Source organism: Strongylocentrotus purpuratus, unplaced genomic scaffold (assembly GCF_000002235.5).
Source record: "Strongylocentrotus purpuratus isolate Spur 01 unplaced genomic scaffold, Spur_5.0 spur5_contig_821, whole genome shotgun sequence".
Classification (NCBI taxonomy): domain Eukaryota; kingdom Metazoa; phylum Echinodermata; class Echinoidea; order Camarodonta; family Strongylocentrotidae; genus Strongylocentrotus; species Strongylocentrotus purpuratus.
In genome coordinates this window covers 1,253,030-1,276,644 of record NW_022145526.1, presented here as the reverse complement: position 1 = coordinate 1,276,644, position 23,615 = coordinate 1,253,030, and the positions used below count along the sequence as shown (strand labels likewise).

Sequence of the window (23,615 nt, the reverse complement as noted above, 5' to 3'; positions counted from 1 at the left end):
TCTAAAAAGTGTACAGTTGTGTATACCAAGCATATACTCTTGAAGTCTTGCTTATTGAAAATGTCTACGTATATGATATGTATCTATATAAATATATATTACCCGTCCTGCTCGAATAAAAGATTGCTTTTCACTTTTTAAACGAAATTGTTATCATATCAATTCATGTAAATACATACTGTAGGATTAATAGGCAATGGCTTTGAATAAAACGTGAAAAAAAACATTATTACATTTCTAAGAATAGACGAATACACATCGTAATAGAGGGTTAATATGTAACTTTTATGTTTATGAAATAAATGTTTTAATCAGGGAATAAGCGATATTTCACTGCTAAATGAAATCAATAAATAGGTTCTAGGACAATTACCCTCTAGACAATCAACCCCGGCCAATTACCCTCTATGGAAATTACCCCCGTGGACAATTACCCTCGGTAAATTACCGAGCGTTCGCCATACATGGATGCAGCTTCAAAGGGCATGACCCTTCGAAAGGTCATGACCCTGTGACGTCATTCACCTTTGAAAACAATTTCTACATGTCATTGCCTATAAAATGGGAATTACCTTCAGTTATGAGAACATTATTATTGTTGAACAGGGGTGGTATTTGAAATGATAAATTATTTTCCAATTTAGTGAGTGCGGTAATAATAAATAAAATGTTTTATCATTTTCCACTTTTCAAAGGTTTTTAATTTTTAAATGACAGAAACAGGATTCCAAATTAACTTTCAATTTTCTTCATAATATTTGATCTTTTAATGAAAATGTACATAATGAGCGTCCTTTTAATATAACTACATGTACAATAAAAGAATGATAATATGAAAAATAGAAAATAAACATGAACATAGAATTTACAACGACAAAAGAACAAGGTCCATGGAGAGAAACCTTCATAACTATTGGTCAGTCATAGAATATTTGTTTATTGAGAATTTTAAAACATTTCGCACAGATAGTGGTCAAATTTGATAAATAGCGTTTTCAAAGGAGCAATAGAGGGATCGAGTTTCAGACGTTTCACGGAATCATTTATTGATTTTCAAGTTGTTGTAGATATGCATGTACATGTTCCTTTAATTTTATTGTGTACCTAGTTACTCATTGCAGTATATCTGATATTTCATATGTTTCTGTTTTCTGATAACAAAATAATGTAATCTTTTTCAAAGTAAAAAAAGCAACTCCAAACTTAGATTAATGAAAAGACCAATCATTTATTTGTTGATTCATCGGTAAAAGAACGAAATTCATTTCTATAATATTGCAATCATGCATACTAATTTTATGTATCGGAGTAGTATTTTCACAAATCAACCAATTTGACATTGGTTTCGTTTTGTACATATCTTTTCGTAAAATGTATAATATGGTGTAACGATGAGAGGTTGAATGATATATGCTTATTGTTATATGTGGTATATATTATCGTATATGCCATGGTTATAAACAAAATACTTTCATGGTTCATGTCATGACAGACTCGGGCATAATGAGGAGAGGGGTGTAAGGGGGGGGGGGGGGCATGGAATAGTGGCAAGTGCCCGAGGTCGTACACCCCCACCCAACCCGGCTCCCAAAGGTCAAGTTCAGATATGGCGTAGTAAACTACCGAGAAAAAAAACCGCCCCAGTTTTGGTTTCGTGTACATGAATGGCAATACAGATGTATAAGTTGTGTGTTTATTATAAGTTTTGGTAAATAATATTTTAGTCAGACTATGGTGCGCTCAGAGACACCAGTATTAAGCGCCTAATGAATATTGTGTATTATTGTGTATTATTATTATATAATGCTCTCCTAAGAAAAACTGTCCTATCAAATGTATTCATGTAATTCAGCACTGTTTGATGAATTGCACTTAAATATCTGACTTGCATAAAACTTACAGTAATAATCTAGAGATTACACTACATACAAAATAATCTATCAGGCATTAAATGTAATTTTCATCTGTAATCCACACATGCACTACACTACAGCAAGCCTTTCGAGTTTAATTATTAACTTTTAAAATGATTAAACACTGTCTTTCAATTATTACTCTAAATGCCATGCTAGAGAGGTGCAAAGCTTTACCTTTCAGCAAGTCAATAAATAGTGTCTTGCAACTTTTATGCAAGCTAAATCAAATTCTACAGACCAACTTTTGTCGCCCAAACAAGTTGCATAAAATCCAAGATCCTAGCATGCACAATAAACATCCTTTTTCTTCAGGACGACTATAAATATACACTGATTACTTAATAAATGACATAAAACTATATTTGCCTAATACTGTAATTCTTTTTTGACAATTATTATTTAACTGACAAACACATGACTAAAAATACTAAATCAATGCCACACGTGCATTATGCTAATGAGTTCATTACAATTCTTTAGAGTTCGTTTAACACTTCAACTTGAATCTATCTTATTTTCTGTTTTATGAGTTCATGAGTATTATATCTACAGTAAAATACAAGAAAGCATTAAATTAGGTTATAAATTGTACATTTCCATAATTGTTCAATAACAACTAAACAGAAGTATGTGACTTCATGCATTGAAAAGAAAAATGCTAAACAGTCAATTCCCTAATGAGCAAAATCGTTTGGGGGGGGGGGGGCTGAACACAATCTGCATCACCATCCACCACTCTTTAATATTACATTCAGGCCCTGCGAAACGTTTTTCAAAGTGTGAGTGTGGGGGGTGGGGGTTCAGGCAAAGCGTAGCGAGTTGAGTGTAAATAGGCGTGCGGTCCACGGGATTCAATGGGGCTGAGCCCCCAAAAGCTCAGGGGTTTCGACATTTAATTACGGTCAGATGAGCATATTTGTTATACCTTTTTTGTGAAACTGGCAGGTCACATTTCTGTCTGTCTTTCTTTTTCTCTTTAACATCTTCTTGTTTTTAAGTGAATGGGGGGGGGGGGGATTAGAGCCCTGACATGTTAATTTCCTATAATAAACATTTTATTTAAGGAACATTTGGAAATCTATGGTATTGAATAAAAAACAAACCCCGATTGAATTGTATTTTGGCGACTGCCCCCCCCCCCCTCACTGTTAGTACGCCAGGGTTAACAGTAATTTTTTTAATGAGATTTAATGGTAGGGGCCTACAGTGGAAGCTGGCTGCAAGAAAAAGAGAAATGTTTCATGAGAACAAAGAGGGTATATTTATAACCCAAACCAAATAGGAAATTCATAACGGTAATTTAGAACTCGCACTTACAATATGAATTATTATCAGATTTTCGATTGCAAACGGGAAAGAAAAAAGCAAAATACGGGCGGGCGAAGGGAGACTCAACGTTGAGTTATAGGGGCGTTATCTTGCAGCGGTAATCCCTCATTTGGTTAAAATCATACGTCTATCCCAGTATTCACGGGTACTTCGATAAATGGATAGTCGTATAGTTATATAGTCGTATAGTTGTATAGTTGTTTAGATGTACAGTTTCCTGCGTTCTGATTGACCAGCTGGATAGACGTATATCCGTATAGTCGTATAGTTGTACGGATAGTGGCATGCTTGGCCCGCCATATACCCCGCCATATTTACCCCGACTAGCTCTTAACACGACCTTTACCCTAGGGTAACTTGCCTCCGTCTGAACAAGATTAATAGGGTACTTCGATAAATGGATAAATGGATAGACGTATAGACTAATAAAATGCCCTTGAGTTGTTGTTTTGAAAAGCATTGCCGTCGTATCGAATGTACCTCTTGATTGTCCCTGGCAACGAATTTACACCTCAAAAGGATTTTTGCAATATGCTTTAAAAAAAATTATTCTTAACGTTTTTTTCGCTTCGGGTTATAATTGTCCGTTCATTTTGTTTCGATTTTCTCGTCACGTGCAGGCGATTGCTTTACGTTAAAAAATCATGGAACAGCCTAAAAGATCATGATTTTAAAAGTATTTTCACTCCTTGAATCGCAAATTTATGTTCCTGTATATAAACAACAGATGAAGGAATTAACAGTCAATAATCATCTTCCAGGTGGACTTCCCTTTTAGTTCTTTAATCTGAAAATGAACTTCTTTAAAAAATCTGTTACTGAATGTAAAATAAATGAAGCTATTTCAAATGGAATCGAAATGTAATTAAAGGTACTATGTCCCATTTGAAGGCCAACAAAATGAAAAGGTTAAATTCTAACGGTATTTGAAATACAATACTAATATAGAACTTCCCTCAAAACGAAAGGACTTAAACATGACTTTTAGTGGAAAATAACGACCATTAGTTGTCGAATCGACTACAGTGATTGCAATCACCTAAGTAATAGTCTGATTTTTAGACCATTTTACAGAATGGTCGTACATTTATGTGCTGCACAAAGATTAAATCATTTAATCTTGGCCATTACAAGCAGTGGGTTATTGATGTAGACAAATGCTCATGTGCCTGTTACAACTCATTTTATGTATGTTGTTACCAAAGTAGAAAAAGATGCCAGTCAGTCACTCAATAGTATTTGACAGTGAAGTCTAGAATGTAAACGGGTATCCTTGCATAGTTTGAATACTAGGCACTGCTAATGTTTGAATTTTACAGATAGGACATAAATGACATATTCATAATTCCTGCAAAGTTCTACAGAATCTGATGTTGGCTGCAAAATGGACATAGTATCTGTAAAGGGACTATGTCCCATTTGCAGGCCCAAAAAATGAAAAGGTTAAATTCCAATGGCATTTGAAAGATAATACTTATTTAGAACTTCCCTAAAAAGGGGGGTTGAAAATGTCTTTAAGTGGGAAAATAACGACTATTAGTTGTCGAATTGACTTAAGAGCTATAGAGCCAGTAAGTAATAGTCTCGATTTCCAAACCATTGTACCGAATGGTGGTACGTTTTGTGCTGCGCAAAGATTCAATCAGATTAATTTTGGCAATTACAAGAAGTGGGTTATTGACGTAGACAAATGCTCATGTACCCTTTACAGCTCATTTTATGTATGTTATTAAACTTATTACGAAAGAAGAAAATAGGCCAGTCAGTCACTCAATAGTGTCTGACAGTGACGTCTAGCAAGTAAACGAGTTTCCTTGCATACTTTGAATACTAAGACTCTGCTAACGTTTAAATTTCACAGATAGGATATACATGACATATTAATACTTCCTGCAAAGTTCTACATAATTCGATGTTGGCTGCAAAAGGGACATAGTACCTTTAACAAAATATAAATCACACAATGGTTTTTAAGATGAACTAAATCCATCAGATTTATCTGGAGTTGGCAATTAACTAGAGCTCAAACCCTGGCTCTTCTTATCTCCAAGCTTTTGTTCAACCCATTAGACTATACGGGAATGGCTAATAGCTAGCAGGGTATAAACTATTTATTACATGAATCAATAAAACGCCAAGGTATTTTAAGTTTCCCAGGGAAGAGACAATATTAAGCAAAACGAGGCCAAGTCGTTTGACAAGGTTTTAACGACCTTTCTTTCGTAGACTTAAGGTATTATGCTTGTTATATTCAAATATATATTTGTGTGTGTTGTAAAGGATGTTTATAACCTTCGGTCTGCTTTATTCGCTGAATTGTTGGTGACGTTTGCTAATATCAGAGCTATAAAAGTGTAATCAATATTTTATAACCCTCTCAACATAATCTAGATAAAGCTGATTACCTATTTTCAATAAAACCTTTGACACCTGTTTATTTCCAAAGTACATCTAATACAATCATTTTTTGGTAGGCTTTTATATATGTAATAAATGTAGCTAAACCAATCAACAGGCATGTCATGCACAATTCCTTATCGTCATGGAAATTGTCGATTTGATCTACTGTAAAACCCAGATCCTATTATTCTATTCATACATTTTCAAACTGATTTGTTGTGAAAATATCTTATTAAACTTAAATTGAATTCGATCACAAATTTGCTTCTTCCATATTTCATAGCCAGCTTCAAAGGGGTTTAGTCATTCCAAAAATGCCCGTGCTTTCGGCGAGGCAACCAAATGTAAGTGCACTTCCTCCCACGCAGAGAACAGAGCCCATTCTGGCATAAATTCACAACAATTTGATAAAAAAACACGTTAGCGACTACTTTCGGGAAATGGCATTGAAGTGCCTCACCTATGGAAATGAGCGTACATTGACAATAACGTATTTCGTATTCTGAACAAGATTTCTTTGGAACCGACAATAAGGTTTCAAAACCGCCTCAAGTTGTTGTTTTGAAAATCGTTTCCATTGTATTAAATGTACCCCTTGAATGTCCCTGGCAACGAATAGATACCTCAAAAGGATCTTGCAATATGCTTTAAAGAAAGAAAAAAATCTTAACGTTTTTTTTGCTTCGGGTAATAATTGTGCATTCATTTTTTTTATTTTCTCTTCATGTACAGGCGCTTGAATTGCGTTAATAACTCATGGAAAAGCCTTAAAGATCATGATTTCGAAAGTATTTTCACTTTTTGAATCGCAAATTTATGTTCCTGTATATGAACAACAGATGAAGGAATTAAAAGTAGAATCAGCATCCAGGTGGACCTCCCTTTAAATTCTTTAATCTCAAAATGAACTTTTTTTCAACCTGGTACTGAATGAAAAATAAATGAAGCTATTTCAAATGGATACGAAATGTAATATAAACAAAAAAAAAATCACATAATGGTTTTAAGAATGAAACTAAATCCATTAAATGTATCGAGTTGTACTGAAATGCTTGCGTTTGTGGTGTGGTATGTGTGTGTGTGCTCGTCTGTTTGGGAGGGGGTAATTCATTTGGTTGAGTAAAGGCGTATATTGTTGGTTTTTATCATTTTGTGATAAATGAGGGGTAACATTTTATACAGAGATCTCAGATCTAAAATATCCATAAAATGTCTAACTTAGGGACATATGAGCCCTGTCGGTGTTTGAATAGACCTGATTCTGACCGAGTTTAGTATATCATCTTTGAATGCGCTTGCTCGCCCTATGAATTAACCATTTCCAACATATTCTCCTACCCACAAATACGTGTATAATTCCTTTGTACATAATGTTTAGCTATTGATGAATTGAGATAAGCGAAGGCAGTTAACTAGAGCTCGAAACCTGGCCCTTCTCATCTCCAGTCTTGTTTTTAACCTATTCAATTTAGGTGAATTGTTACTTATGCGCCATATATAATCTAGATATTACCTGAAACGCCAGGGTATTTAAAGTTTCCCAGGGAAGAGATACTATAGCAAAATGGTGCCAAGTCATTTGACTAAGTTTGAACAACCTATATTTGTATTTTATAGAAATGTAGACGAAAGATGTTATCTTTGTAATGTTCCAATAAATCTATTTTTTTTTTTATTGTAAAGGAATTTTATAACTTTTGGTTTATTTGATTTGCTGAGTTATGTTTGCTTATCAAGAGCTTTAAAAGTGTAATACATCTATTAAAACCCTCCTTAAGATAATCCAGAGCAAGTTGAATGTCTTTTTTATTAGACCTTTAACTCTTGTATCTACTAAATTCAATTTTTTGTTGCCTTTTAGCTTTTATTACATGCAATAATAAATTTATCTTATTGAATAAACAGGCATGTCACGCACAATTTCGTACTGGTGTCAATATTTCAAGGGATAGTTGAGTTCTGTCTTTAGATCGCAAATGCCTTCAAAGTGCATGCTTATTGCTCTTATTCTTATCTAAGACATTTCTAGAGCCGTTTTGCGACCTAAAATTGCTATGAAGGTAATTTTAGACCCCAAAATCCGATCATACTCCTTCATCTCCATTTTTAAAAAAATACGGTGACCGCTAATTAATTAATTGATTGATAATAACAATACATGGGCCCGCTGGTTGTGCGTAATAAAACTAACACGACAATGCCAACAAAAAATTCCACATCGGCAGTGGCTGAAATACAACGTAAAAGGCCCTATTTCGTTTTTTCAACGGCTTTTTCAAATTATCGAATATTTGTGGTGGTACACAAATATTAGAAATCGTTATATTTATGGATATTTTAGCCGTCTCTGAACCGATTTTGATCAAACAAAGATGATTTTGTCATTTAAATTGTATGTTCTTTCAAATTTTACACTTAGTTTTTCATTATCTCACAAATTTGTTTTGTGTAGCGCCCTCTGCATCAGAATTCAACTATCCCTTTCAGTAACAGCTGAAATTTACTCAACTGCCGATTTGATCTACTGTAAAACCCATATGCTATTACTCTCTTTATACATTTCACAAACTAATTTGTTGTAAATACATGTCATTAAAACATAACTTGAATTCAATCACAAATCTTCATCTTGCATCTTTCATATTCATCTTTAATGGGGTTTACTCACTCCAAAATTGCCCCCCCGCGCCTTCATTGAGGCAACAAAATGTCAGTGCTTATAGCATTTGGGGAATTTCCATACAAGGTACAATTTTTGACCAGGCACCACTAGACCACCAAACTGACATTATGATAACCCATTACATGTAAGTCCGAATGTAAGTGTATTGTTTTTCTTCAAATGGGATATGTTATCGAGCATTGGAATTTTACTTGATATGACTGTTATTTATTTCTTAAAATGGAAAGTACGAATCTAGAAAGTGTGTTGCGTAGAGAAGTGAGAAAAGCCTGGATTTTACACTTTTGACAGTGAATATTTTTCATTTGTATTTGATTTATTTGCATCTCCATATATGATACAAAAACAATATAACATATTGACATGTGGAGGGCATGGTTGATAATCGGTTTAAACAATCTTGTTTGTCTTTCTTTTTTTCCCCCCTCATTTATTGAATGAATAATACTTAAATAACAAATACAAGAATGATATTGATTACAACGCAAAAACAAACTTACAATACATACATGTACAACATGACTTTGATCATAAGAACTAACAATTTCGTACAATTTTGCATAATGTACGAGACATTGCATAATTCGATGTTTCTTTTTCATTCCCAAATTATTATTTTTTTAAAGAAGACAAGAAAACAAAATGTGAACAAAAAGTAAAGTGGACAATTATTTTAACGGTATAAGACGATATTGTCTTAAGGTAAAGACAAAAGATCGGAATATATTGTAAGCTTAGATAGGTATTTCATTTCTTATTCCCAAATAGATATTAAAATACATATAAAATATGCTATGATTTAATATGCACCTCTAACTTTGTTCATAATAATGTTTTCAGTTATTCAGTGCAAAATCTCTTAATTCAGTTGTTAAACTATCAGTGTTGGTCTTTTGTGATGCGTTAAACTCTGTGACTGTGGTTGAGGTCGTCAACAATAAAAAAAGACGAAGACTTCGACGGGAATTTGGGAAGTTCTATATTCGGTTGTTTTGATAACATAGATATTCTATATCAACATTGATTGCTTAATCCCTTGAAAGCTGTAATCAAAATATAGACCTATAATGAAATGATCAAGTACACGTACATGCTACAAACATTTTTGAGCATATTTGATCTTTTAAAATAACCGTTCTATTAAGCTTGAAAAAGTTATAGAAGTATTTTCATCATTAAACCCAAGATTATGATAATCACTTTAAAAAAGTGATGCTTCATGTCATGATGCATCTGCATTACACTTTAATTTTCATCTTAGAGTTCAATGTATACAACAATAAATCAAATCAACATTTGTTGAGTCTGACTCTGACTTACCTTGCAAACTGTCTAAACCTTAGATACAAATACCACCAAGGTACATAATACATATGGTCTGAACTGACCCCAATTAATTCATACTCCTTTGAGATCTAGTATTAAATGTAATTCATAATTAAATGTAATTCATAATCACGACCTTAAATCGACCTTGACAGAGCATTCAGCTTCACCAAACTGTGCATTCATTCTTATCTTAGGACAAACTGATTAACTACCGAAGTGTACCAAGCGTTTAAAGGTGTTATATGTCTTCAAATTATGCACTTAATTAATTCATATAATCATAGAAAAATGTTATTATATATTGACTCCGACTCTGGAGCTTGATAGCCCTTACACATGTATATAATGCTACAGTCAATTTATGTTTGCTAATTTGCTTACATACATACGTACACAAGTGCAATGCATGTTTACTGAGCTAAGAATCAAAATGAACTAACTTCTTTCTAGCTTATAATTGAACATTGACTAATTATGGATAAATCAATTCTCAAATCTATGCCTGCATAATAAACTTTAAAGCCCTACTGCACTACGTATAGCTACTCGCGCCCTATATATAGCAAACAGTACCTAAGCGGCGACCATTGGTCCCATTGGTACAGTGCTGAGGTAGTAATTTGAATGCTAGATGTACAATCAAAAATAATCTGAAAGTTTGAGTGAAAATCGCCCATTATGAATGATAACATTTGGGAAAAAATGATCTGATCGATCCCTTAAATCTCCCAACTATATTATCACAATTTAATACATTTTAGGTGAATGTAAATTGTCACAAGGCAATGAATTGGCTCTACATGTATATACCATTCCAGACATTTTAGTGTTGACAGATTTTTATGTCCTATTTTCATGGAAAAACGGTTGGGAAAATTCAAAAATGGTTGAGAGAATTTACTGTTAGACGGTGTCGCACAGTGATGCCTTCAAAGAAAACCATAAATAACTTTGTGGTTTGAAATTTGTTTTCAGGATTTTATGCTTGTCAGAGAATTAGTACAGTAGAAGAAATATAATAAGTAACATTTCATACAAAAATGACACAATTTTTTCTTAAACCTTCAACAATGTTACCGAGTCATTTAAAAAAGGGGACTTAAATAAACGTTTGCGAATTTTAAAGCCACACTGTCCTACTTGTAGCTACTTGTTCCCTCTATATATAAAACAATGCCTTATCGGTGACCATTGGTCCCCATGATCCTCTTTTTCTTATGTTAATTGAGAGCTGAGTTGATGAGATAACCACCTGTCCAGTGACCTGGCAGTGTGGTCTAATCCCTCCTATAAACTAGTGCAGATAAAGCTTTAAAGGTGAAATTCAAAGACAATCACAAATATGTCAACTAATGTATCACTAGAACCTGGTAAGCTAACAGATGGCCATCGTACAAGTTTTAGGTCAACTACATATCGGGTGATTTATAAAAATACAAATACAACCACATCCAGAGCAGCTGGGATTTACGAGAGATTCGCCGGAAAAATAACGATGTTTTAATGACGTTACTATATGGACCAATACTGCCCAAGCAGACGACATCCCATAAAGAATGAACATAATTGCAAAGCTATTATTTGTCAAATTATAATGAGTTTAGTGTATATAAATGTCATGGCATGTCAAACCATTCAAAAGGGGATATGACCCGATTTGATAACTAAAATCTTTTGCTTGTAAATACACAGGATAGGGGTTAATTAACAATCAAAGAAACCAGACTTTCAAATTGAAAAACCCCCGGAATGATATTAAGGACTAATTCTTTCTTTTTTGGCCCTCGAAAATTGAAAAATCGCAACCCCCTCCCCCCTTGAGTGCCAGAAGTAATTTCGAAGATGACACGATTTGACATGATGCCCTCACGATGGCCTTACGAAGGGCAACATGGACACACGAATACAACACGAAAATGAACCTTCGCAAGGTCTTCGGGCAATTTTTTGGCACGCCAAAGATTTTGCCGTCGCTCACGAAGTTGCTGCCGGAGCCTGAAAAATCCTCCGGCGGTCATACGATTGCTTCAGATGCCCTCACGAATGGCCCGATATGGCCCGATGTGTTTACGATCAGAGCCGAATTTTGAATTTTCCTTCATCGCGTTTCCGTCTTATCTCAACTTCCGGACAGTGTGACGCGGGCATAAAGCGCGCAACTGTGATCGTGTTTACACGGAAGAAAACAAAAAGGCGAGTTCAACGCGGCTCGCGGATTACAATGACGCCACAATGTGGGGAATTCGACCTTCATCAGCTATATTTATGTTGCACATAAAAGAAAGCTAAGCGCGCATATAAGTAATTTCATATTTTCAGTAATTTCATATTTTCAGTAATTCATTATAAATTCAAATATAAATTTACTGGTGCCAGTAAATTTCTTTTCCAATTGCTTCCATTAATTTCGTCATTGATTATCTTTTTGATTAATATTATCGTTTTGTTTGTTATTATTATTATTATCATCATCAATATTGTTATTATCATTATCATCATACTTTTTCTCACTATTGTCGATAGTGTTATTTTGTATTGATTAAAATTGTTAAATATTGGTATTGTATATTTTACAGTGTTAAATTGACAAATTCAAACTGATTGTAAACTTCTCCAATACCCCAATATGGGTGACATGAGAATAAATTGTCATTGTCATTGTCAGTACTACCATTTTCATTGGCTGCTCACGTCGGCCCACACCTTCAGCTAATGAATTATACATGATGAAGTGTGCAAGTATCAATGAACAATACAGTAGTATAAATGAAGAATGTTTATTAACAAGAGCACATGCTTCTCGTAAAAATAGTCGCTCATTCAGAGCAAATCCATTAATATATGGCACACATTATTAACGATATGGAAGAGATTTGTATATACTCAATCGTCAGAATAATCATAAATTATTGAAGATACGGAAGAGAGAGAGAGAAAGTGAAAGGTAATTTTCATAAATTCGTCACAATATTGGTAATAGTATATACAAGTAGTGAATCAAATTTACCTCAGATACGTGTTAACCCTAAAAAGGCCGGGCTATTTGAGGTCTTAGTACGGCCGGGGGGGGGGGGGGCATTATGCCCCCCCCCCCATAAGATCTCGGCCGTGAAGCTGCCGATCTCCGCGAAAATCTGCACGCATGTCAAGTAAAGTGTATAGAATACTATGATAATTTCAAGTTTGGAAAAATTTACTCATTTGCATATTTATGGTAATTTATGCAAATAAGGTCATACAAATCACATTTTTACCCATAAATCATATATTATTCATATTTAAGCATTCTTTTTCACTACATATATTCATTAGACCATTCTGAATAATAATACGACAAAAAAAAAATTGAAAGAGCCAGCTTATTCCTTATGTTATCTCTTGTTTTGATAATTTCTTATGTATTTCAGTGTTTTGTTAACTAATATATTTTATTGTTTTTGTTGTTTTATTTAATTTCTAACCACACTTCAACTATTTTGACTCCCAAAACGCCACCTAAACTTTAAACAAGACCCAATAACCCATGTTTGATCTATTTTTAGGAAAAACTACTTTTTCTTATGTTTTGTACACAAATCACACAAATGAGCGATTTTCAGGCTGACATGCAAAGACAAAAGGTCGTGTGACCTTGTAACCGTAGGTCCGATTTTCAAAAAAATTATTTTAAAAGTTGCGCAAGACTCGAAAGAAAAAAGTCAGCGACCGGCGGGGCGCCATCCATATGCGTTCTCGAACAATCAGAACAATCGTGGAGGGGGGGGGGGCATGATGGCCCCCCGGTCTTATTAGGGTTAACTCATGAATCTAGGCTAGGCTTAAGGCTATACCGTTCCATTAACAATGTTGTTACTGTTATTAATACCACTAGTAGTATACTATTAGTAATAATGTAAATTAAATTGGCTAAATTTAACATATATTTATACTTTGAGCAAACTTACTTCTTTTACGGGAAACATTTAATATGGTATCTTTCATTTCAATGAAGTGAAAATATATTAATCATGATACTTGAACATTCATGAAAAAGTAAAGTTATATTCATTCAATGCAACACTATCAATAAATATAACGAAGATTGGAGCACTTTTTTGTTGAAGACCGATCGTAAGCAGGGGCAAGAAGAGCAGATGAGGTCTAGCTAGCAATCTGGGTTCGATACGGCTCGCGGATCAGATCCCGTTTACATGACATAAACATTGCCGGGTTGAACACGCCTCGCGGCTTCAACCCTCGAACCGAGTCACTGTTACCGTGTTTACACAGTGATCCGCCTCGAGGTTTGAAGCCGCGAGGCGTGTTGAACCCGGCAATTTTATGTCATGTAAACGGGATCCCATTGATCCGCCTCGAGGGTTGAACGGTTACAATAACAATCAATGATTCATAACATATAACATGAAGATAAATGGTCAATATAGGGCGTGTTTATGCTTCACTTTTTCTGGCCAGAATCAGGCATCTGTTACGCGTTTAGTTTAAAACACGGTTGCGTCCATGCTCATTTTTGTAGAATCACCGAAAAACGGCGATCACGATCGCCGATCGTAAACTCACAAAAAGATGCGTTTACAATTTGTAAACGCGTTTAAATGGGGTCAACGCACTGACCTCTGGTGGGTCTACGTAGCATGCACAGTGAAGGTTTGCGAATCCAGCTGGAAGACCAATTAAGGCCACACAAGGAGAATTGCCTGTAGGAGCCAGAAAAGTTAGCATAAACAGTACACCGTGGAACTGCGATTACGATGAGCGTTTACGATGAGCGTTACAAATCGCTCATTCTGCCTTCAAAAGTGAAGCATAAACACGCCCTTAGAGTACTGATTTAACTGAGAGAAATATGATGGGACCTACATGAAAGCAAGCTTGTAAAGCTGCAGGCCCCAGTGAAATAGTTTGTGGTAATGAATGGAGGACGCATATAAATAGTGACCAGTCCAAATGAATCTTTTCATTTTTTTCAGGGGGGGGGGGGGATAGGTTTTTCAGTATATCTGACTATAGTGGTCAATTTAAAGATATATATATATTTATGCACTGAAGAAACATTCTACACGATTTCCTTTCGTAAAACATGACTGTCCTTGTCCAACACCTAATTACCTTCCACTCCTTTCTGTAACACTACCCTTCATTTTGTAATCGAGGAAGAGTCGGAAAGAGAGAGAGAGAGAGAAGGAGAAAAAGAGAGAGATAGAAAGAGAGAGAGAGAGAGGGGGAAGGGGGGGGGGAGCCCAGACGGATCTAGATGAAAACGAGACCACGCAAGATACGTCACAGTGTTGCCAATTTGTGTTTCACTGATGATAACTTAAACATGTCATAACTTTCCCTTGTTTCATTTGGATGTTGCTTACCGTAATTAAACTTTCGCTTAATTAGGCTTTCACTAATTTGTTTCTCTCTTTTGTTCTGCTTGTATTAAAACCAACTTAATATTAGAGTGGACTTCCGGTCATTTTAAGTCATAAGAGGGAAAGTTAATCGGAGAGGATGGGTTTTCGAGATTTTTATTTGGATATAATAGGCTTACAGTAACAACAAAATGATATTTATTTTACATATGCAAATATCACATAAGACAAGTATAATCTAGATTGTTCACTGATGCTCGAAGGTGAATCGAGGCACACAAACAAAAGTATTCACTTTTCCAATGTGTCATGGAATACAAACGTGGTTACAATGGTAAAATCACATTTGAGTAGATCGTCTGTCAATATCATGCAGTTTGCTCATTTATAAATAGAAGTGGGTTTTCCCACAGAGCGTAAAAGCACCTTTAAACTTATTGGCGGTATTCATCCTTTTATCTATAGAGGGTGACTTTTTTTAAGGTTTTCATTGGTGGATATATTATTTTAGAGATCCACTTTTTTAGAATCCTGGATTATAGAGCTAAACGTTTTATATGCTTTCATTACTATATTTGGAAGAGTAAAGGACGGTAACTACACCTGTTTCCAAAGGGTTTCTTCACTGTTCTTCCTTTATCTCCGTCTATTTATCTCTTTCTCTTCCTCTTTCTCTGTCAACCAGTAAAGGACTTTACCAGTGTAAATGAACAATACCATATGCATGCAACGACATAATGTATATTTTAGTTATAGGCTAGGTTTACAGCGTATACATACTCACTATAACTATTTTCTAATAAAAAAAAAACAACATGTGAGGAAAAAAACAATATACGACATTTGATATATTAAAGGTACTTTACAACATTGTGTACAAAAACTGGTTTAAAGACCTGGGGGTGTTTCACAAAGAACCTTAGTTGAACTTATCCCTTAGTTGGACTTAACCATTATGAAAAGCCTTTAGCATCTTTGAAAATATTTTGTAAAAGTTATTTTAAAAGGCATAAAATGTTGATTCAAATCAATCATATTTTCTATTATCAGATATTTCATGTTCTTGATGTGGAAATTATGACAAGTCTGAAATACTTGATTTTTTGCTATTGAATACATATTTTTAAAGACTACAAATGGCTCTCCAACTTAGAGTTAAGTTTGACTTAGGCTCTCTATGAAAACCCCCCCCCCCTCCCCCTCCCAGGAGTGTGTATCGAAATATTCGTCCCAATGTTCCCATAAGAATTGACTTTCTTTTTTACCAACAACATAAAGTAACAACATTTTCCATCGAGATGCGGTTATCACACCCCTACCCTTCTTCGAAAACAGGAAATGAATAACAGATTTATAAAAAAAAAAGGGGGGGGGAGAAGATTGTTCCCGAAGCTAGATCGTTTTTGCATGGAATTTCTTCGATGTCATCTACTTAACAATATATCATCTGGGGTGTCTTTTTGTTAAGATGGGGAAACATTAAAATGATGTTTTCTCCAGTTTCATCCCAGAGTTTGCCATGCATGTCTACTAGCATGACCAGATGTAGGTGTTTTATATTATCATCATTTCTACAATTTATTTTATGATAACCATAATCTTATCTTACCCCATTCTCTTGTTACCGCCTAAAATGCAGATAAAGACATTCCAAATTCCACGTCATAAATCGATAATCTGTATAGAGTCAATTGAATTGAATCGAATGGACTAAACGGAATCGAATTGAAGCGGTAATTAATTTGAAAAAGACAACTGCCGAATTGACATGTAATATTCAAAGTGAAATCACTACCTATAACAGAATTGCAGTAAAATTCTATAAAGATCACTGAAAAGATCATTCACAATGCGGTCCTAATAACAAAGTCAGTATCAGGTGTTACTTCATTTAGATATACAAAATAATCATAATGAAAAATAAGAAACTAATGTCAAACAAACAAAAGTTTTGAATACTTTGAGAACAACAACATAAGGGAACTTACACTTTATAAGAAGTTAATCAATATTTTATCAATTTTCAAGTTAAACATGATGATATCATATCACATTTTTACTTGCTCATATTTCTTGCGTCTCAAGTAGGTCAATTTTTGAATTGCCTAAAAGTAGCATTAAATTATGCTATGATAAAACAGTAGGAAAACGGATAATGGAATATTGATATCAGACGTTTAAAAAATCATTTTTGTTCTAAAGTACAACATTCAGAATGTACCTACAAAAACAAACAAATGACATATCAATAAAGAATTATAGCAACGAATACTGACTTACTAAAGAGATTCATCTTGCACTCAATAGAGCAAATGGCAAAAACGATTATCCAAAACGAAACAAATTCAACAGTGTGTCTTTATAATAATAGCTCGCATTTATAATGCGCCTAATACTTTGTTTCTAGGCGCAGCACATATTATTACCCCGGTCATCGGATTCAGGCTTACCCGCAACACAATGTATTCACATTTTCCACTCCCTGGGGAGCATTCCAGCCAGTCGCCCATTTAACATCTGGATGGAGAGTGGCAAATGTAGATTAATGTCTTGCCAAAGGACATTAGTGCCGCGGGGAAACTTGAACCACGGATCTTATGATCCACAGTCCGGTGACATATCCACTCGACCACGACACCTCGAATTAAGTCGTTGTTATTCTCTGAACTAGCAGTTACAATCATTTGTTAACATTTCAAAGAGAAAACGGTTACACAACGCAAGAATTATATAGCTTATGTAAAATGTACGTAATAATATATCAGTTCAAAAGAGGGACGTTATTATTATATTGGGTAATGTCAACTGTACAGAGGCAACTAAAATTTATCGAGAGAATGGACATCTTTTCATTCGTTTAGTTATCACATAATAAACAATATAATGTGACACATTATAGGCCCATATTAGAGTAGAGCTGGAACAGAGAGGTATACACAACACCAATAATGGTAATAGATCAGCGTGACATGGATTACAGTGATACCTTGATAAAATACAACTTTGTGTCACAAGCAAACGCGAGCATGTCTGGGGAGAGGGAAACCAAGTAACACCAAGCATTAATTCGATTCGGATTATGTACGTTGAACTCAACTCTTTCCTTCAGGTTGAGACCATCAAGGTCATAGAGCCTGATCACCATGTTGCCCTCCCTCCAATTACGACTCGCTACATACACTCTGTCATGCTCATCCACGGCAGCATACAGGTGGACACCGTGTGGAGGTTGTAGAGACTTACCAGCATTCCCATCCCTATCATAGACCGTCACCACGCTTGGACCGTAACATGAGCTTGTGACAATCAAACCCGACCTGGTAGAAGATACCTGCCTCACCGTGTTGTGTTTTGTTGGAACAGTGTGTTTCAGAGTAGATCCAGTCGGGTCATAGATATAGACTTGCTTCGTAGTGTTAGCGATGAGGATTTCATCTGATTGACTTCTGTTTAGTCTGATATAGTTATGTGCTTTCACGTGAATGGTTGATTTCCTGGATCCATTGGGAGAATATATGTGTGCTTCAATTGAACCCGTCGATATGCATAACGACCTGTTTTGTTGAAACACGAGATCATGACACTTCATGTTACTTGGTATGTTTGCATACTGCTCCTGTGAACCAGCTGAATCAATGATATCTATATCATTTGCACCATTATATGCGATAGCTACACTGTCATCAGAGTAGGGGGTCATACCCAACATCGATCCCCGTAGACCAACACACTGAATGACTTGCAACTTGGGATCTGATTCTGAGATGCTCCCGAGGTCAAGACGAGTATCATCTGCAGGCTTGAACCTCTTCTCGTGTGCTTTCTTCGTAATGGCTGCCGCAGAAGTGTGATCAGTAGCCTTCTTCAGCATGGCATCAAGCTCCTCACAGAGCAAGGTATGAGCAGACAGACTGTCTGTCTCAAGACAACCCAGTCTGTCATTAGCTACCAGTGTTATTGAACTACAAATACTATTGATCCTCTTTCGATCCTTGGATTTCAAGACGTTGAGGTCATCATCGAAACTCCGCTTTACTGCATTGATGTGCTTGATGAGATTTCGATGATTTTCTTCAAGCTCTTTGGCCTTGATGCTGTAGGCTTGACTGACATCGTCCAGTAGTCTCTGCATGGCAGTGTATACTTCAAGGCGTTGTACTTCCACATTCTGAATGTTCTTCTCCAGTTCTGATTTCTTAGTGGCGCAACGCTGGACAAGATCGTTCACCTAAACAAAACGAATAAAAGAGAAATGAAAAGAAAATTTTATAGAATAAGATGTATGCCAATTACATGAAGCTTGTTTGAAAATGAAACACCGGACTTTGCACGCTCCTAATCAGTGTTTCAGAAAAGTTAAAACCTCGACCACCCCCATCATATATAATATGAGGACAGAATAATTGAATACATCTTTTTTTTCTGCGTTCGTAAAAAGCAATCCAACCCTTGAAATATTTTCATTTTTATGAACGCAGTAAAAACAGATGAACAGAATGGAGATATATAATAATCATCGTCATCATTATAATCATGATAAATAATGATAATAATACATAATTTTAAATAGTAATAGTAATAATAAAAGCAAAATAATGATAATACGAAGTGTATTGTGATGATGATGATGATGATGATGATGATGATGAAGATTTTCATTAACATTATTCCTATAATTATATTTATCATAATTACATTTCTTCTTCTCCCTTTTATTATCATTTCCATGCAAAGTGCTTACAAAAGATAACAATTGCTAACGACCCTTTTGCACAAAGACCAAATAATAAAAGGTTCACTAATATCTTACATTACATGTATCTATGTTGTGATTTTCGTGGATTTCGTTTTTCAGTTCCTAAAAATGCGTAGCTACGGAGTTATCTGGATGCCCACGAAAAATCCTAGCCTACTTCAAAATAATGATTTACATTTACAAGCAACAGAAAGCCCTTCAAGTCTTGTGAGAGAATGTGACGAAAATGTTGTCCCACCCACTTACTACAGAGAAGCATTGGTTTTCTCGTTCTGTCCGCTTGAAGACCATATAATAATGTAGTAGACAAGGCTTGTACAATGATAAGAAATATTCCAACTATTAAAATGCGAGGAAGCCTAGTGACCGCGAGGAAAACGATAGCGTTTTAAAAAGTTGAAACCGTATTTTAAGGCATTTAAAAGCTTTTCTATTCTATAATATTATCAAATGTACTTGTGCTAAATTGTCTAGCGCGCCGGTGGGGCCTTTGCCTGCTCCCCCTTGCCTAGGTCACATATAAACCGGGCCCCGTACGATTTTCCCTACCCGGCGGCTTGCCGTGGACTTAGAGACCGTACGGGAACCGTCCGATTTTCATTTCTACGGCATGTGTGGTCACATATTCTGCAGCGCCCGGGAGGTGCCCGGAGAAAATTGGTCGAGTGAAATGCAAGGCGCCCGTAAGGGCGCCGGCAGGGTGCCGGCCGAGTGCCGGCCGGTAACCTTACGGGCTCCGTCCGATGAGCAGGTGTACCGATGGTTCCCTGAAGGTGCCCTACCGGGGCCTGGCCGGGGTCCTCAAGGCGCCTGGCCGGGTGCCGTACGGTGCACTGAACTACAGAGTGAATCAGAAAAAATGTCTCACTTTTTAAATTTTTTATTGTTTGAAGTATGAATATTTAATAATGGGTTTCATGATTTATCTTGATAGAGTTATCCTCCCAGTACGTTTAGGTACCATTTTCATTTGAATCTCTGCATGCATCACTGAATATCAGACAATCTTTACAAGACTGCCAGATCTCACTTGCGCCAAGTTACTGGGTGAGGAATAAAACAGTGCATTGAACAAAGACAGTCGGACACGCGCACACACACACACACACGCACCCACACACACACGCACACACAACACACACAACGCACACGGTGATAATTGTTTCATAATTACACCTTTTCTGATTGAGCATTGATTTTTATCAAGATCGCTCAATTTTTAAGTGGCATAACCCTAAAAATCTTTCCCTTTTGTACACATTCACTACCACCATCATGTCATCATCATTGTCATCATCTTAATCTTCATCTTCATCATCATCTTCATCATCATGAGCACAACATCCGCCAATACGCACCAAGAGGACAGCGGCCACTCAACTTTTCGTACGAAAAGAAGAATTCCCGAAAAAAAATAACAGTTTGGGTGGGCCTGGTCGGGAATGGAATGCTCATTTGTGTGCGTGTGCCTGTGCATGTGCGTGTGCGTTTGTGTGTTTTTGCCCGTCTGGCTAATTGGATAATTGAAACAAAAACTGGCTGTCATTGTTCAAAACATTATTTTATTCCTCACCTAGCAACTTGGCGCAAGTGAGATCTGGCAGTCTTGTAAAGATTGTCTGATGTTCAGTCATGCATGCAGAGATTCAAATGAAAATGGTACCTAAATGTACTGGGAGGATAACTCTATCAAGACATATCATGAAACTCATGATTAAATATTCATACTTGAAACAATACAACTTTTAAAAGGTGGGACAATTTTTTCTGACTCACTCTGTATGTGTCCTCTGGTATCCGCACCTCCTGTATTTAAAACATTTCGAGATGCCGCCGTGAGGGACCCGCACGGGCAATATTCATTTTAAATGGACCCGGACGGCAGACGCCTATTGTTGTGCATATCATCCGGGGCTCCTGAGGGGCCCGTGAGGGCGCCGTAGGGTACACGTACGGAACACTTGAGCACCGCAAGGCGCCCGTAAAGATTTTTCATTCGAATTGACCCCCAAAATCGTTAGGGGCCGTCCGGGCACCGTCCGGAGCCCGCATGGGACCCGTAAGGTGCCCTACGGGCCCCTTACGGGCTTTGTACGGCCTAACGGTCAGATAAAGACGCCGGGAGAATTGGGAGCAGCCAACTCAGCACCACGGCGCCCATACGGCTTAATAAAAAAGTGGCCCGGCGCCCGTAGGAACTTTACGGCAACCGGCCGGGCACCGGCCGAAAGTTCCCAAAATGTCTGTTTTTACTCGCCGTACGGGCCCCGGAGTGTATATGTGAAAGCCCCATATGGGGCCTTGGTGTAGAGCGTTCTTTAGTTGTGTAGCTACAGCAGAATACTAAACATTCTTATACATCAAAGCTAGTTCATGCCATTTCATCGATTGTTCCTTTCTCTTACGAGGAGCTACATTAAGGGAGTCGACATGGATTACTGAAAACATGTATTTTTTAATCTATTCAGAACTATTAAAAACTAATCGATATAGGCCTACGGCGAAATTAATTTGGCTGCCAACTTGATAGAAAACAAATATACTAGCTTTCTGGCTGTGATGCTTCTGGAAGAAAAGGTACATCTATTAATGTACGAGGGAGCGCAGCGATCGAGAGAGAATTTTAGAATTTTGAATGGTAGCCCTTTTTTTTTTAAACCTCTTTTTAATGGTTATTCTGCAAAATTAATGATTTCAAACGTATTTGTATGGCAAGGGTGCGCCCCCTACCCCTCCCCGCTTATGGCGCATATGGTACCCGCTACCCGATTATGGTACCTTAAATGAAACCACGCTTACCTTAAGCTGTAACTCCTGCTCGAAATCTGCCTGATTCTTGATTTTGTGAATTTGATGACCGACGATCACGCACTTGAGACAGACGTGGACCTTACAATCCTCACAAAACATATCTTTGTTATCTTGTTTGTGGATGCAGCACTTCTCAGATAGATGACCAATGCTGACCTTCTCGTTGATGATATCCTGTATGGATACAATCTCATGACCTTCAAAGAGTGATGTCAGCTGCTTATGGCTACAGTCGCAATTAGTGCACATATAGAAATTACACGTTTTACAGAATGAGACAGCATCTTCATGAAACTTGCAAGCAGTGCATTTTGGACGCATCTCAAGGACAGCATTCATCCCTCCACACTTGGCGTGGTAATCGTCTACGAGTCCGTTGACCGTCACATTGGTGAGGAAATCATCGACACGGTTCGCAGACAACTTGGTGGTATTCCTGCAGAGAGGACAGATCATGTGATCAAGGTCCTGGTGGGACAGGTCATAGTTCTTGAGACATTTCCGACAGAAGGTGTGTCCGCATGAAGTCAGGATTGTTGCCACGTCGAAGATATCAAGACATAGTGGACAAGTCAGGTTATCAGAAGAGCTTGGAGCTTTCTCTTCCTCGGCCTTCTCAGCCATTGTTACAAATATCAGATCTCTGGCTATTACTATAAACACGAGCTCATTTTACAAATATATCCAATGGCCAATAAGGCTTAACAGTGTAATCAGCAAATGTTTAATACAAACCAACAGTCAATTCATACAAACACAACCAATATGCAGTGAAGTAGTATATTGTACCATGGACCTACTATAATTGTACCAATATCGTGGTTGTACGTAACAAGTATTACCTAACTTAACTGCATGCAGTTATGTACCAATTTCTCACGTTGAGTCTCTATTCAAGTGTATACATCAATACAAATGTGATTACAATGATAAACTCACACGAGATTGCCTGTGAAAATATTATAGTTTGTGCATCCTATACATAAAATTGGGTTTTCCCACATAGAGTGCGCGCGCAGCTATGAAGCACA

General features: G+C 36.5%; 1 protein-coding gene across 1 annotated transcript; it reads right to left on the bottom strand.

Moving 5' to 3' along the window:
* Positions 1-17,991: 17,991 nt before the first annotated feature.
* LOC115922317 (E3 ubiquitin-protein ligase TRIM71-like) lies at positions 17,992-23,208 on the bottom strand. Its single transcript, XM_030981062.1, has 2 exons — positions 22,573-23,208; positions 17,992-19,245 (listed from the first exon to the last, which is right to left on the bottom strand). The coding sequence occupies exons 1-2, from the start codon at positions 23,206-23,208 to the stop codon at positions 17,992-17,994; spliced, it is 1,890 nt and encodes a 629-aa protein (XP_030836922.1).
* Between the last annotated feature and the right edge of the window lie 407 nt (positions 23,209-23,615).